This window comes from Falco punctatus (genome assembly GCF_963210335.1).
Source record: "Falco punctatus genome assembly, chromosome: 14".
Classification (NCBI taxonomy): Eukaryota; Metazoa; Chordata; class Aves; order Falconiformes; family Falconidae; genus Falco; species Falco punctatus.
In genome coordinates this window covers 3,009,846-3,026,645 of record NC_137594.1, presented here as the reverse complement: position 1 = coordinate 3,026,645, position 16,800 = coordinate 3,009,846, and the positions used below count along the sequence as shown (strand labels likewise).

The window sequence follows — 16,800 nt, the reverse complement described above, 5'->3', positions numbered from 1 at the left end:
TAACCCCGCTACAGCTTTCTCAGTTGGGTTAGTGCATTTCCTTAAGAGATGCACTTCATTTTGTTAAAAACTTGGATGGAAAGTCCACATGCCTGTCTACTTGTCCTTACGTTCCTAAAAATTTATCTGGGGAATGAGTAAGTTTCAACCTTGCCCAAAGAATGTACAAATTGCTGTCCCACCTGTTATTTATCTTATTGTCATCTACCAAAGAATTGGTCAGTGTGTGTATGAAGACAGTTACAGACAATCTATCTTCCTGTAACGACCATGTGCTGCCACTTTTGAATGCCTGCGATCCTCAGAGGGTGAAGGAATCTAACACAATCTCCCTTTGGACAGCAGGAACAAGCAGCCTTCCCTTCACAACCTCAAAATGAAAAAATAAAAGGACCACCTGATCATCACTTCGTATACTGAACATGCGCCTTACAAAGCCCTCACAAAAAACTATAACCTCTCCCAACGTACATCTTTACAACAGCACAAGAACTACCAGTGGAGTAGAACACAGACTGAACAGAAAACGAGAAGAGAAAGGCAGAAAATGATGCTGTATTTAAAGGATGAGAAATCTGGATAGAGTGACTTTGCAGTCACTGGAGGAATGGAAAATGGGGTGTCAGCGGCAAAACCGCAGACCTCAAAATACCAGCGATGATAAAAATTGCAGCAGGAGAGATTGATCCGCATGCCAATGGCAACATCAGTGGCCCTAAATTCATCACAGCATGACTGAAAGACAACGCCTCACGAAACGTAATGTTTGCTAGCAAAAAACCCCAGGTTTTGAGCTTGCTATCAGTGCACATACAGCCAAGAAACATCTCAAAACTGGTGCTGAAAACAGCCAGGCACTGCAGCACAGGCCATGTTCAGCACCAGTTGGTTGTGACAGATAATCTGCCAACTGCACGTTATCCTCACGTACCTCTGCACATAAACGCCCAACCGCAGCCCCCGCGGCCCCTCAGCACTGCAGGGCTGCAAAAGGATGTTACCCCGGCCAAACGCACCTCTGCGGGAGGGCAGGAGAAATCCCATTCCAGCACGAAGGCAAAACGCATGTTGCATTTGCTGCACGCTGCTCACTGCGTTGCTGGAAATCAGAGAGGCTCGCTAGCCTGTAACCGGCATTTGGGGAATATTTTGCTTAATTTATTTGGGATGGGACGCATTTTCCGCTCACAACAGCCCCCGAACCCCAGTATGCAGCCAGCGGAGCAGAGGAGAGATGGTGCACCTCCTGCAACGCGGCAGGCTCAAGGGCAGCTAGCCGTTTGGGCAGACTTTTGGGGAAGGCGACGGTGAGCGGGCAGCCACGTGCGGCAGCGGGACAGCGGGCACCTGGAGAGGGACCGCGAGTACTTACGGACGCAGAGACAGGCCACCAGCTTGGCAGCCTCGTCGGGCACCGGGCAGACGGGGAAGATGGGCTTGAGCAAGTAGGTGGCGAAGACCAGAGCGACGATGTACTGCGAGGAGGGCCGGATGATGAGCAGCTCTATCCAGAGCTTGAGGAAGGCGGGCAGGGAGCCGTACACCTCCAGCATGTAGGCGTAGTCCCCGCCGGACTTGGTGATGGTGGTGCCCAGCTCGGCGTAGCAGAGGGCACCCACGATGGAGAAGGCCCCGCAGACGGCCCACACCACCAGCGACAGCCCGGGCGAGCCGGCCTCCCGCAGCACGCCCGTGGGGGTGACGAAGATGCCGGAGCCGATGATGGTGCCGACGATGATGGCCACGCCGTTGAGCAGCGTGATGGAGCGCTGCAGGGTCACCCCCTCGGCCTCGGCGGAGGCGCAGGGCGAGGGCGAGCGGACGCAGCCGTTCTCCTGCGCTCCGCCATCCGCCGCCTCCAGCATCTTCTCCATCGCCTGCTTCTCCTCCTCCTGCGCCAGCGAGGCGGCCGAGCCCGCCGGGCTCCGCTTCTTCACCCCGCTGCTGCCGGGGCTGCCGGCGCCGCCGCTGCCCGACATGGTGGCGCGGAGCGGAGCGGAGCGGGGCGCGGAGCGGGGCGGGGGGGGCAGGGCGCGGGGCCGCCACCATGCAGCGCTGCCGCCCCTTTTGTTCCGGCGGCGGTGGGCGGCGTGCGCCGAGCGCCTCCCGCCCGGGCGGGGAGCGGGGCTGGCCTCCTTTCCGGGGGGGGGGGGGGGGGGGGGGGGGGGAGGAGGAGGAGGAGGAGGAGGAGGAAGGGTGGTGTCGCAGGGCCCCGGGAACCGGCGGCTATGGGTCCCTTTCCAGGCGCGCAGCCCACCCGCACCCCCCTCAAGGGGCCAGAGGCGCGGCGGGGAGGGGGACAAGGGGACCAAAGAGCCCCCCCGCCCCCGCCCCCGCCCCCGGGGGGCTCCCCGCTGCCGGGAGGGGAGGGGGTCACCCTGCACCCCAGACTGGGCTGCTGTTCTTAGAAAGCAGAATGGGTCTCTGTGTGTAAACCCCAAATCCAGCAACACACGCCCCTCCCAGCCCCCCCTGATCTCAGCCCCCCCAGCCCCCCCGATCTCAGCCCCCCAGGCCCCCCTGATCTCAGCCCCCCCTGATCTCAGTGCATTTGCTGTGCTCCTGTTCGACAGATCCATGGGCCAAGGCCACTCGCTGCATCACCGTGCTTCTGCAGAGGCACTGCAGGCATCTTCCCGTCATCTCAGGCACCCAGACTACCAAAAAGATGCATTTGCCAAAAAAAATACAATAAAACCTTTCTGCTAACCTGGCAAGTGTGCAGGCAAAACGGGCAACTTCTACCACACCACCTCAGTGAAGACGTCGGGTTTGAACCCGAGGAGACTTACTCGGATAGCTCACAACAGTGCCCAGGGAGCCAATTCTTTGTCAAATTCAGGCTCCCTCTGGTCCTTGTGGGACAGAAGAGCTCAGAGGCTGCAGCCTGGAAGCCCTGATGCTCAGCGAGGCTCCTTCCCACCCCGGGCTGCAGGCGGTACCTCTACCGAGAAGTGGGAGCCCGAAGTCTGAGAGCCAAGGTGTCCATCCTGCCCGGACCATCCCCCTCCCCTGCCTCAGGACAGGCAGTGGGTCAGGAGGTTTCTGCAAGACACCTCGGAGAAAGGTGAGATCTGCATTCTGGGGAAAGATGTAACCGAGTAGGAACATTAGTAACCGGTAACGGGCATCGCGGCCGCTCCCAACCGCGCCAGGAATCCCGAGCGGCCCCTCAGCACCGATCAGAACCTGACATCTAGTGGCTGCTACACACCAGCCCGGGGGCTTCGAACTCCACCGCTTCTCCCTTCAAAGAAGCGTCCATATTTCAGAAGAAAGCTTGAACAAAAATTACTTTTGCATCCAGCATGTTTTTTCTAGTTTTCAAAGACAAACGTGATCCTGAAGGGACTGAAAAGACTGTGACAATTAATTAAACGGGAAAGCATATTTATCACACAATTTTCCTGAAACCCCAGAAGCCTTTCTTCCGCCTCTCTAGCTTCACATCGGCCCCATCACACAGCCTATACGGCCGTAAGCTAAACCGATTCTTTCTCAAAGTAAGATTTACCAACATTCACTCGTTACAGTGTTTCATACTTTATCCTAGGCAAAATGTTCATGCAACCGTAAAATCAGGGAAAACGCACGGTACCTGCAACACAGGGGACTGTCTCTGCGTTGGCCTCGTTAGTCCGGATCCAGGAGACTGGGCTGGCACTGGAGTAAGATGGGATGCTTCAGGTCTGCTCAGACGAATGCTCCAACTCAGTTGTGTAGTTGGGTGAACAAAACCATTCATCAATGCTTTTACTTCACCAGCGGCCTGGACTAAGTTATTACCTTAAGGCAAATTAACTGCTTGATCATTGGCATTTTACACCTGCTATCAACCTAATTCTTGATCATTGGCATTTTACACCTGATATCAACCTAATTCTTGATCATTGGCATTTTACACCTGATATCAACCTAATTCACAGACATTTCCATTAACTTTCACAAGGATGGGACCAAGTTATCTTTTTCTCTCTGCATCCAATTCTTCCAAAAGGGGATTTTTTAACAGACAGCTAAGAATTTGCAGACTTCAGTCTCAGTTTTGACACCATTTCCATTTGGAAATCGTGGGATCAAGCAGCAGTGGAGCAGCAGCCACTGAACTGCCATATTTAAAGTCAACCACATACTTGTCTTGCAAATTAATCGGCGTTAATTCTGCAACTGTTTCTCCATTTCTATTACTGAGAAAATACCTGCTTTGCAGTCATGGTGTTAGGGCGTGTTCATATAGTGCTTTATATCTTCAAAGCACTTCACAAATGCTGAGTATTATTATCAGTTCTGACCACGAACATTAACTCTCCTCGGGCCCCCAAGTTATTCTGCAGAATCTTTGAAGACTATTTGATTATACAATCAGTTCTCCATATGCTAATACTCAGGCACTTCAAGTTTGTCACATCAAAAAGAAAGACAAAAAGAATTATTTGTCAGAAAGACAAATAATTACCAGTATTAGAAGTAAATTGGCCATTTGTTAAAAGTAACGTGTATGTTCTTAACCATGTATCAGCAAAGCTGCCTTGATCAAAATAAGGCAGCCTGCTGGAATCAAATAAGCCATTTTTTGAGCAAACACCTCAGCTATACTAATAGAAGAGCTCAGAAGCTCTTTTGTTGGAAGTGGTGGTAGCTTCTAGAACCCTTAAATAGTAATAACGGTGGGGCTGGCCTCACTTTTAAGCCCCGTCACCCTTTCTTCACCTCAGAATGGCTTGCCTACCACAAAGGGTAACAAATCGCACCGTTTGGGAGGCCTTACCGAAAAGTACTGCCTACAGTTATTTTAGGGGGGGATTTCTTAACTAGGAATATAACCTACCTTTCCCATCAAAGGAAGCGGAAAGTCATTTGAATGAATTCAGCTAAACATATCTATACGATAACTAGACTCTAAGCATGGCTAAGCAGTCATGAGAAACTAACATCAGAGAAACTAACACTTAATTTCACCTGATTAGCCAACTTGTATTATTGATAAAAGTAATTTATTTTACTCAAAAGTTTTTTTCAGGTCATTTGATAAGATTCCTGTAGCCACATCCACTAAATGCGAAACTCTTGGGAGTTTCACATCAACGCTCCGTTTCATCAAGACCAATTATAGCACAGGAAAAGGAGCTTAGTTGCCACATCAAGTTTAATGATCAGTGTCAAATGAAGTAGTTTAGAAAAGATCCTCAAAACTTGTAATCCCATTTTAGACAGCATGCAGCATCTAGCTGAACGTAACAAATAATTAGACATCCTTCCATCAGTACAGCAGCAACAGAGAGGTCATTGTTCTTTCATTCCAATTATAATACAGTTCAGCAGAGTCTTTCATAGCTTTTAAGTATCACAGAATGTCTCACATTTGATTAGACTCCACTCCTAATGAACTGGTTCATTGTCAAGGAGGAATTGTATTATTTTCTTGACAGAAAATCTAATTCTTAACTTGGAGAGCTTAATAACACAACGAGATACAGGCACAGGTTTCTCTGTGTTTCTTTATTACATAGTTTGTACACTAAAGTAACAGTTTAAAATCCAGCAGCTAGAAGTTTCTTTACATCAGGTAAAAACTGACGGTAAAGGCCTGTATCTTAGGAGAACAAACGGCATTCCCGGTTACATATGTTGTCCGCAAAGACAATTACTTCCGTAAATTATGATTATGCAGATAACATACATTAAAATACACAATGTAATAACTGCCAGGAATACAAGAGGCACAAAGGAAAAAACAAAGATGTGCCAAGAAATACAAGTTAAGACATTCCAAATTAAAGGCATGCAATTTTTAAAGCAAACGCTATTGACTATTAAGTTGAGCAGAAGAAAGGACCCTTCCTCAAAAGCAACCTGTGCAGGATTCCAGTACTCTAAAACCCAGTAGATTTTTGGGAGATCAAAGCAGTCTCCATTTCTAAAGCTTTCAAAGCCAAAAGATACACTCCTGTCAGAACTGCAGTAAAAATACCAATGCAAACCATTCTTGACAGAAGAGAACAAAAGAGCGGCCAGGTACACGTGGTGGCGCACACCTGAAGTGCACCAGTGCGGATGCTCGGGAATGTAGGAACACAGAGCAACCATCCAAACGGCAAATTAAGTCGTTCAACTATGAAGTCACCGAGAACGAGACTTCTGGTAAGACCAACACTGAACAGAAACATTGAAAGGCAACTGGAAGTCAGACTGACAGGGATGCAGACCTATGCCCAAAACCCTACTCCCTTTTCAGTAAGCTGTCCTCAAAATTATTTCTGTTACAGTCTTTAATTCCTAGTGCTTACTGCCACAGGAACGCCTCCCAGTACCCTGTTAAGTAACAGAAGTGACTACTATGCAAGGACAAACACAAATGTGTCCTTTGACCCTTTTGGACTGTACCATAAAAACAAAGAGCCCAAAGATTCCTATGCAGGCACTTTAGAGTTCAACTTAGCTGTGCAAAATCATTACAGGTCTTCGCTCTAGTCCAACAATCAAATCAAATTGGTTTTCCCCTCATGCAACTGAAAGAAGAAGGCAAAAGAATTATATCCCATCTCCTGTTTTACACACTTGTGTGGGAATGCAGAATTATTTTTCTCACAGTTAGCTTTTGCAAGGCCAGTACGGTCATTGTAAACTAAAAGTTAAAAAAACCCAACAAACAAACAAACAAACAAACAATCTTTCTGTTAATTTTCAGACTGCTAATTTCAACAACAATCCACCCTGCAACTGAGATACTGTTGACCTTACCCAGAGATGCTAAAACACTAATGTGTAAATGCAAGACTCAAAAACCAGCAAAATAACTGTAACAGAAAATCCCTGTAAAGCTTATATTTGTAGCACAGAGTTAAGTTTTTCTACGTCGACCCCATTTCCTGATATTTGAAACTATCAGTGCTGAAATTAAAATAATTAGGTTTATGTCAGTATGCTTAGATGTGATTTTATGTAAATATATATGGAGCATAGCTTATTGATTGTATGACTGGCTAATATACTTATTCTCTAACAAAACTTCCACGACAATACTTTAACAAAGTAAATTTCTATGAGAATTTTAGATAGATCACTGAAAATAGAGTAGTCAACTTTCTCTCTGATGGATGCATGGTGGTGAGCATCTTACAGAGATTTACACACCCAGGAAGAAAATCTGGTTCAGTGCAGCAAACCTAACCACTGAGATCTCAGTTGGGTGTGAGCATACTAGAGCGTTATGAAGCATCTGAAGATTAAACGTTTACGCTATGGTAGTTCCCTGGGAGCAAAATACTTTTTTTTTGTATTTGCATATGCTAGGGAAGCTCTATTAACTAGTGAAACAGGCTCAGTGGATCAGATGTACATAAAAATTTGGTGAAAATTACCAAGGCAACTAAAAAACTTTGAGCAATCGTATGAAGCTTTTTAAAACAACCTATTTATATACGATAGGGATACTGATGCAGGCTACCTATATCTAGCTTAGTGCTGCTGAGTCACCTGTATTTTTAAATGTGAAGGCAACATTAAGATGTCTTTATATTACAGTTTTTCTTAACTGCTAATAATAAGCAGCAAAAAATCTCAAAGAAAGACAAGTTCTGAACCACTGCCATGTTTCTACGGGGTCCTCCTCAGAAAAGCATTTGCAATAACAGCACTGAACAAACCCCTCAACCTTAACAATGACTACAGCACATACATTCAGGCAGAAAACAAAAGAATTCTTTTCCTATTGCCAGAATTGTAGATATCCCTTCCAAAATTATTTTGGAACCTAGCATCCTCTGGCGAAACCATGACTGATGTGATTCTGCGGACTAGGAACATAGTAAAAAGCCTGTCTGCCTCAAGTTGCACCAGGGGAGGTTTAGATTGGATGCTAGGACAAACTTCTTCACCAAAAGGCTTAACAAGCACTGGAATGGGCTGCCCAGGGAAGCGGTGGAGTCACCATCCCTGGAGATAATTAAAAGACATGTAAATGTGGCCCTTAGGGACATGGTTTAGTGGTGGACTTGGCAGTCCTGGGTTAACGGTTGGACTGAATGATCTTAAAGGTCTTCTCCAACCTAAACGACTCTGTGATTCTAAGATGATGCCAAAGACTGTATAGATTCAAGTGGGATGCTATCGTTCAACCAAGTTGGTATAGATGGTATAGCTCTACAGAGGTCAAGCAAGATGGGTCAACTGAGCAGTAAGGGCTTGGGAGAGGTAATGAAACCGAAGACACATACTGCCATGTTGAATGTACTACACAGTAAAAGTAAGTATACTACATTGGAATAGAAAAGAGATTTTCTTACATCTACCGTGTAGAGTCACTCTGAGGTGAAGTGGGCACGTTTCAGATTGCCAAGACAGAAAGGCACAACTGTTGCAACATTAACAACAGCCTGAGGTAGAGCTATTAAGGAAGAAAAGGCAGGACCTGGGCACTTAATTGGTTAAATAAGAACATAAAAAAAACTTAAAATCATCAAGGTCACACTAAAAAGTGTTAAAGTGCTTTTAAACTCAACACTTAGACTTAAAAAAACAGAAGTATAAATTCTAAAGTTCTGAATTTAGCATCGACGAGCTAGTGTCCTGGCTTCACTTGTGCTGAGTCACACCAGCTTAGTGACTTCGCTTACTGGCAGGAGCAGACCAAGCAACATCTGTTCTACAGGACGACTCCTCAAATACAATCAATCAAGATCATGTCATGAGTCTACAGATAGACCTGCTCCTCATCAGAAAATCTGACCATACATGATTTTCATGTACAGGCACATTGTTAAAAACAGTAAAGCACAAAAAGCCAGTGAGAAAGGTGCTTGAGAGAAAATTATGGCTAGTAGTAGTATGCTTAGAGGTAGATAATACTTGTGGCAATTGGATCGTAACTCTAGGATAAGGCTCCACAGCTGGCAGCTTACACAACAATTTTGTCTGGTCCACAAATAAATTTCAGCCACCACTGAACTTTGGTACCATAAGGTGCTATAAATATAATCTGGTCCCCAGTTATCTTGAAGCTAGATAACTCTCTTATAAAGGAAGTACATCTTAAGACAAGACTTTGAAGAGAGTGCACTGTTGCTAGATGAATTATTGAAGGAAAAAAAATAACCTTCCAAGTATCTGAATGCTGCATTTTGTCCATACTCTCTTAGCACTGGATTAGGTTTCAGAAATTGTTTGGGGTTTGTTTTTTTTTTTCCCCCCAAATCCCGTTGGGAAGGTCAGCTGGGGCATATCTAATTTTGCTTTCCTTTGATGTGATCAGTTTCCTGGGATCAGTTGGACGTTTTTGCTTAATTTGCTGCTCTTGCCAGTCTCGAAATACTGGTAAATTCTGTTCTGCTTTCTTCTCCTGGTACATTATTAACGCAGAAATGTAAAAGCTGCCAAAGCTAAAAACTTCTACATCTGTTATAAGGTTTTAGAAAAAGTCTGCTGACTTGTGGTGTAGATAGAATGGACATTCCATGACATCCATATCAAACAGAGATCATACAGTCAATACAATGGGAAAAGGTTAGATTCTGTAATTCGTTTTTCCTTCTCCTCTTGTCATCCTAAACACCAAGAAATAAGGAAGAAGATAAACTGTCTCTGTATATCAGACTAGAGAAGTTAGTTCTCAAACCTCTGAAACAATTCCACAAAAAGGACCTGATCAGTACTAATGCTATTAACTTCTTCACACTTTCTGCTTGCTTACATGTTTTTAGTTTGGATTATTAATTCATGCAAGTTACTGAAAGAGCATTTGAAGAGACACAGAACAGTTCAGAAAAGAGATCGGGAAAGAGACCTCCTGCCCTTATTTTTCCTTTAACTGTCAAAATAATTCCTTACTGATCCTTGCTTTAAAGCAAGTCAGTTTGTTAAGGGTTAATATTATTTACTTCTTTGAAAAAGCAGAACTAAACGACCCCACAGCTTCTCTAATAGAAGTCAAATGGCACTTAGCAGAACTGAAACTGGCTGGCTATTAAACTGTACGGCATACACACACTGCAGGAAAAGGAAAAATAATTAAAAAATAACACCAGCCCAGGTATACGGATATGTCTGGATGAAATGTCCAGACTGATGTTTCATGGGCCATCTATGGCCTGATCTGCTCAGCACGGTCTTTGGGCTGTACTTCAGTATTTAAGAGATGCCTGATTTGGAAGGATGAACGGACGGTTCGGTTCATTAACGGCTGAAGAGGGCGGAAGTTGTCTACCATTCTCTTTTCTTCTTCGCCATCTGAAGTAAAGAGCAGCATCCGAAATGCTTCCAGCTGAGAACGAGAAACGTCCAGTTTTGTGACTTTACTAACTGGAGAATTACTTGAGTTCATGACAAAACACAATCATTCATACTTGGGAAAAAAAAAAAAAATCAAAGATACTATTACATTTGCATTCCGTGAAATTTTAGCAGGAACTTCTGGCACTTCTTTGTCACCTGCTGGTAAGGATTACACCATCCTCCGTATCAATGCAGAAGATGAATTGTCAATCATCTGCCATCTTCAGGCAAATTAAATCTCAAATGTGGCATGTCTGAGATAGAACTGATTCCCGTTCAAATACTGGAACATATGCCATCTTTAAATAAACCTCGCCAGCCTTCTTAATTCACGCCCTTCCTGGAGTTCTGTTATCTTCTACAGACATGCATATGCCAGCATCCAGAAATGGGGGAACCTCAACAAGCAACAATCTACATAGTTGTTTTCAGTTGTTTATAACTGGGGATTAAAATAAGGTATGCAGCAGATCAGCTTTTAATGCTCACAAGGGCGTTACAATGTTAAGTAAACAATAAGCCTTTCTATGCCATAAAAAGAATGAGTGAAGAGCCAAGGGAAGGGGAAAAAAAAAAAAAAAAAAAAAAAAAAAAGAGGAAAAGTTTACTAAACCATTAAAATCACATACATGCCTATTCTTCAGAATTAGCATTTGTTTGGAGCATGGCTTTCTAGATGGACTAGCTCCATGCAAAATTTGTATTAAAAAAAAAAAATAATTAGTATTTTGCCTCATGTCATTGGACTCACACTTCATTATTCATCAAAGCCAAAAAAACCAAGAGACAATGCACAGTTAACTTGCAGTGCCTCTTAAGTAACAAAAATATGGTAGATTTTGGGGGGGTGTTCATTTTCACTTGCTTTGCAACAATCTCCCAGACTTGTTCTATGCTGTAACAGCCCTCAAAGTACTCCGCTTCCTTGAACAGACAAAAAAAAAAAAACAACACAAAAACTTCCAAAAAACACACAACTGTAGTACAATTCCAGTAAGTCTTCCTTCTGACAATTTTCTACTTGCCCCTACACATATTTCATACCAAGGAATAACAGTACATTGAAACATGAAGTACTAAAATTAAAAGCAGTAGAGGGCATATGGTAACAAGTTAGGGCTGGTCTCAGAACACACTATTGCCCACAAACTCCTCTACTTGAAATAACTTCTGCAATACAAACATTTGCTGAAACCTTTGTTTGTCCTTCCTAAAGGGGTATAAGGAAAAAGAATTCAAGGACAATAAGGCCAAATATAGAGTAAACATGACTACAAAGGCAAAGGAGAAAACCCAATGGGGACTCACCCTATCTCCCACCATCGGAATGGCACGTGAAGGACTCCGAGCCACCCACCACCCCTTCCCTACCTCCAGAGTCCACCAAGGCAAGAACAGAGGATTAGCTCCGCAAGATTCCTCTGCAAATGCATGTAGCTATCAAAAGGTTAGAGTTTGGAATTTCACAAAACCTGCACTATCTCCTCCCTCCCTACCACAAAAAGGACTGTATTCTGGTAAGGAGAGCAAAATTATCCAGCTTTTCAATAAGTAACTTTAGAAGTTTTCAAGGGCCAGCTTCCAGCATAAGGCACTGTTTATCACAGATCAAGATAAAACTATCACGAGAGCTGGAGAAGCACCTTTATTTACTTCCTGAAGACATCTTGCATCTTTCAACATTAGCTGTTGTTAAGTCAGGATTCCTCCCAAATACCTGGTGCGAAGCAGCCACTGATCTCTGTGTATTCACAGAGAATTACTGGTACTGGTAAGCAACTACTTCTGTGCATCTTCCCCTCCTGGCAGCAGGCAGTCCAACAGGTACGGTACGATGCTAGCATGAGATTTGAAACGTCAACAGGAGATTTACCTGATTTTCATCAACCTCTATTGGCTTCTTTTTAATAATCCATGTGACTGATTCCGTAAGCGGGGGAGTAGTCAAAGAGCCTGCGTAGGTCCAATAATCAGGGCACGAAGGTATCAAACAAGAGGGATCAAAGACATCAAACTCGATAATAGTGTCCTAAACCCCAGAAAAAAAATTATTATATTTTGAGAAAAATATTTACAAAGAATTTCACACTGAGATTAAATACTGTATATGATACATATACACATGCAAAATTAGGTGTTGTGAATACTAATAAGGATCTACATAATAATTTAAAACCCCATAAGCTTATCAACAGTCCTGGCTAACGGGGAGGTCCCGGGAGACTGCAGGTTAGTGATGCCCATCCACAAGGAGGATCTGGGAAACTACCGGCCTGTCAGCCTGACCCTGGTGCTGGGGAAGGTTACGGAGCAGCTCATCCCCAGTGCCATCACGCAGCAGTGCAGGACAACCAGGGGATCAGGCCCAGCCAGCCTGGGTTTGCAAAAGGCAGGTCCTGCTCGACAGACCTGATCTCCTTCTACAACAAGCTGAGCTGCCGAGTGGGTGGGGAGAGGCTGTGGCCGGCGCCTGGCTGGGCCTTACTGAAGCCTTTGGCACCGTCTCCCACGGCATCTCCTGCAGAAACGCCGCTCACGGCCGGGCCGGGGGCTCTGTGCAGGGTCGGGAGCTGGCTGGGCGGCCGAGGCCGGAGCGTGGTGGGGAATGGAGTCACGTCCCGCTGGCGCCGGGCACACGGGGTGTCCCCAGGGCTGTACTGGGCCAGCCCTGGTCAGGATCTTACCGACGATCCGCACGAGGGGATCGAGTGCCCCCCGGTCAGTCTGCAGATGACCCCAAGCTGGGGGGAGCGCCGGTGTCCCCGAGGGCGGGGGGCTCTGCGGAGGGGCCTGGGCAGGCTGGGCCCGTCGAGGCCGGTGGTGTGAGGTTCAACCCCGCTTGGTGCCGGGCCCCGCACCTGGGGCGCACCAGCCCCCGCAGCGCGACAGGCTGGGGCAGGGGCTGGGAGCTGCCGGGGGGACGGGGCCTGGGGGGCTGGTGGCTGCGAGCATGAACCCCAGTGTGCCCAGCTGGCCGAGGCGGCCAGCAGCATCTGGCTTGTGTCTGCAACAGGGTGGCCAGCGGGACCGGGGCAGTGCCTGTCCCCGTGCTCGGCACTGGTGAGGCCGCACCTCGAACGCTGGGTTCAGGTTTGGGCCCTCACGGCCAGAGAGACCCTGAGGGGCTGGAGCGTGTCCGGAGCCGGGCAGGGGCTGGGGCACAAGCCTTAGGAACGGCTGAGGGAACCGGGGGTGTTTAGTTTGCAGAAAAAGGAGGCTCAGGGGGACCTTCTCGCTCTCTACAACTACCTGAAAGGCGGCTTTAGGCAGGTGGGGGTCAGTCTCTTCTCTCAGATAACAAGCAACAGGACAAAAGAAAATGGCCATAAATTGTGCCAGCGGAGGTTTAGACTGGATATTAGGAAAAATTTCTTAACTGGAAGGGTGGTCAGGCGCTGGAACAGGCCGCCCAGGGGGATGGCAGAATCACCATCCCTGGAAGCTTTTACAAAATGCATAGATGTGGTGCTTTGGGACATGGTTTAGCCGTGAACTTGACAGTCCCGAGTTAATGGTTGGACTCCATGATCTTAAAGGTCTTTTCCAACCTAAATGATTGTATGATTCTTGTACAAAACTGCTAAGCTGGTTTTGAGGCACAAGAGGCAGCTAGTAAGTAGACAAAATTTAAATATTGCGGTTGTCTCCACAAGCCATTAGGAATTCAGTGCAGAAGAAACAAGGAGTGCAAAGGAATAACTGACTATGTCTTTGTGGGAGCTCGAAGCAAACAGGAAAAAGAATAAGTGGTACAGTAAGTTCAGGTAGTTCTGCCAGGTACACTTAAGAGACTGCAAACAATAATGCTTTTACATTTCACCACATGATTCTAGGAAGTGGGGAGAGGGAAGAGAACTAAAGTTCTATTTAAATCACACCAAGTATTCATGTCTCCAGAATGCACACTCCCACAAGTGAGATACCAGACAGTATGTAGGAGCTTCAGAGCCCATCATTTCCTACACAGACATTTTACTCCTGGGATATTTCCAGGATATACTGGCAATGCAGGAAAGGAAGATCCTGTGTTTCCTTAGATAGGCTTCACCAGTTCCCCACTGAGAATGAGAAATATTACAGCAAAGAATTTTTCAAAAATAGTTGGACTCTAGTTGGATTCTAGATTGGAGTTTTCACCCTTCACGTGAGAGGAAGGTGCAAGGACATCAGAATGGGTATTATCTGAAGTCCCTCCTTCTCCTAACCAGGGTGATGCTCTTCAGGGTTCAGTGCTTAAGTCAGTGATAATGCTGGCAAGGCAACAAAGGTTTTCAAATGTTTTAAACCAAGTGCTAATGAGTTACTGGGTGACCGACACTGTTTGGAAATTATATCCCTTTCCAAGCAGCCCACAGGTAGCTTGACAGCTTGATGAGCCTCATGTTTGATACTAATATTTTTTTTTTCTTTCTTTAAGATCTCTACTTTTGTTTCTTTCATATTCATATGCTATAAAATGTTATATTCTCATAATGGATATATATTCACAGATTTTTGTAGGTCTTTTGGTACTGAACTGACTTGTCTGACATTTATCTGACAGAATTTTCACAGCATTGCCATAAATATTTTTGTATTTGGATAAAAAAGAATCCTTACTGTTACAAATAATGGCAGAGCAACTTCAACTGCATGCACTTACAAGCCAGCAAAATTCTTGATGTGTATTTTTTGTGTGTACTTTCAAAAACGAATGGGCACCTGGAGGAGCACGAGCTGCTCCTGAGCTCTATCAGAGACGCAGCACTCCCTCCCCTGGCAGAAGTCAGAAATCAGCTATGAAGAAAGAGTCCCACCAGCACAAAATTTACAGCGTTTAAAAAAAGCAAGACAATAATCTCCTCCTCAAAGATCAGACAAAAATCAGAAAGCTTTAATTCCACAAGAAATAAACTACCACTTTTCACAGCACAGGAAGTTCCTTCAAGTTAAAAACCATATGATAACTATTCTAGTGGCACCTGCTTTCATAGAAGCAGAAGGGCAGGCTTCAGCAAGGGCCAGCAGTAAACATGTGCAAGCCTTTCTAAGTGGATACAATCTCCAGAGCATCGCTTCTTAAACCAAGAGGTTTGGAAAGCTTAAAGTATACAATTCCTCCTTTAAAAAATAGCTTCCCCCCCTGCCCAGTATAATCAAAAATTCACCCAAGGTTTCGATCAGACCCCCAACTGACATTTAAAGAAGAAAGCACTTATTAGTGTTTTGCTCTTCTCAAAGTATTCTTTATGTTGAATGACTGTGTTAGCTATGCACTTATTAGTGTTTTGCTCTTCTCAAAGTATTCTTTATGTTGAATGACTGCGTTAGCTATGCTGAGTGATAACTGCTTAAAAAACACGTACCTTGTGTTTAACTGCCGGCAAGGCATCAACCAGTGTCTGCAGCCCTTCATGATGTGTTCCTAGCTGCAAAAGACAGGTAGGAGTTAGAGAATCAATAAAATGACATTCTACATATCTACCTTAACCAGTATTTTTTGAAAACAACCACTATCTGGAGGTATTTTGTCCTAAATTGGTTTTAACAAAATGAAAATAAAAAGGCATCATTACAGCTTATTACATAAAGTGCAGTTACCTTTAAAAACACTCCAATAACAGCCAAGCCGTTACCCTCCATTACAGCTTCTTCAAAAGTTGGGTATGCAACAGCATTCCAGTGTACTAAATGTAACTGAAATATAAAATGAACGAGAAATCAACGCATGCACAGAGCACAATGATAATCTCAGGAAACTTGAGGTTTGATCTTTGCTATATTCAGTCCTTGGCAATCTGAGACACTGCAGCAAGCTACCTCAGAAATCACCCAACACAAAAATGAGGACCAAAATGTTACTGGAAAATAATGGTACATACCCCACCCCCCCACCCCCCCAGTTTTTTTTTTAAGCAAAACAAAACAAAAAGACTCAAACTGCATTTCACACACAAAAGGGATTTTGTCTGTGACAGACTGATTGATTACAGGAATGCTAGTTAAAGGCACAAAAAAAGTTTCATATACCTGAAACAGAAGGACTCTTCCACCTCTTAGCAGGAAGAACAGAGTATGCTATTCTGCTAAATAACATTCTCCTGCATGTAACATAAGCTTCCTCTGCAGTGCTTACAGTCCAATACAAGCATTCCATTAAGGGTTTTTTTGTATGAAATAGATAGACAGCACCAGTCCCAAAACTTAGTCCTGCAGTCCTGCTGTTAGTAAGTATCTTGCCAAGCTGACAGGCACCATTATGAACACATTAACAGTAGATAAACACCTTCTCAAAAATAAGCAATAATCATTTTTCAAATTCTCCACCTTTGGCATACCACTGTGTTTATACCTGTTACACTTTCCTCTCTAAGCAACTTACTCTATATTTTTCCCCATTGGCTCCAAGCTTTTTATTGACCCTCTTTCTGCCTTAGCAATCACTTAATCACAAAAGTTTTGCTGCTTTAACAATTGCTGAAGAGTTGAAAACAGAAAATATAGTGATCATGATAACCACTATAATTACCATAGAACTCTGCTGTATGTTAT

At 44.8% G+C, this 16,800-nt stretch overlaps 2 protein-coding genes and 1 long non-coding RNA gene across 4 annotated transcripts in view; 1 reads left to right on the top strand and 2 right to left on the bottom strand.

Annotated features, from left to right (window-relative positions):
- The window catches only part of SLC7A5 (solute carrier family 7 member 5), a 40,902-nt gene extending 38,786 nt beyond the window's left edge, over positions 1-2,116 (bottom strand). The window contains exon 1 of the mRNA XM_080410660.1: positions 1,373-2,116. Coding sequence (XP_080266786.1) covers positions 1,373-1,979 — 607 coding nt within the window. The 5' untranslated portion in view covers positions 1,980-2,116. The remainder of the gene's footprint in view (positions 1-1,372) is intronic.
- On the top strand, positions 1,341-9,072 carry LOC308072997. Its single transcript, XR_013931862.1, has 2 exons — positions 1,341-1,445; positions 2,574-9,072. It is a non-coding gene; the product is annotated as an uncharacterized lncRNA (long non-coding RNA).
- CA5A (carbonic anhydrase 5A) overlaps positions 5,481-16,800 on the bottom strand; it is an 18,446-nt gene continuing 7,126 nt past the window's right edge. The window contains exons 4-7 of one of the 2 annotated variants that reach the window (XM_080410669.1): positions 15,850-15,945; positions 15,615-15,677; positions 12,143-12,298; positions 5,481-10,258 (exon numbers count right to left, since the gene is read on the bottom strand). In XM_080410669.1, the coding sequence (XP_080266795.1) occupies positions 10,079-10,258; positions 12,143-12,298; positions 15,615-15,677; positions 15,850-15,945 (495 nt within the window). In that variant the 3' untranslated portion in view covers positions 5,481-10,078. Of the gene's footprint in view, positions 10,340-12,142; positions 12,299-15,614; positions 15,678-15,849; positions 15,946-16,800 lie in introns of both variants that reach the window. The other variant, XM_080410668.1, reaches the window with a different exon arrangement.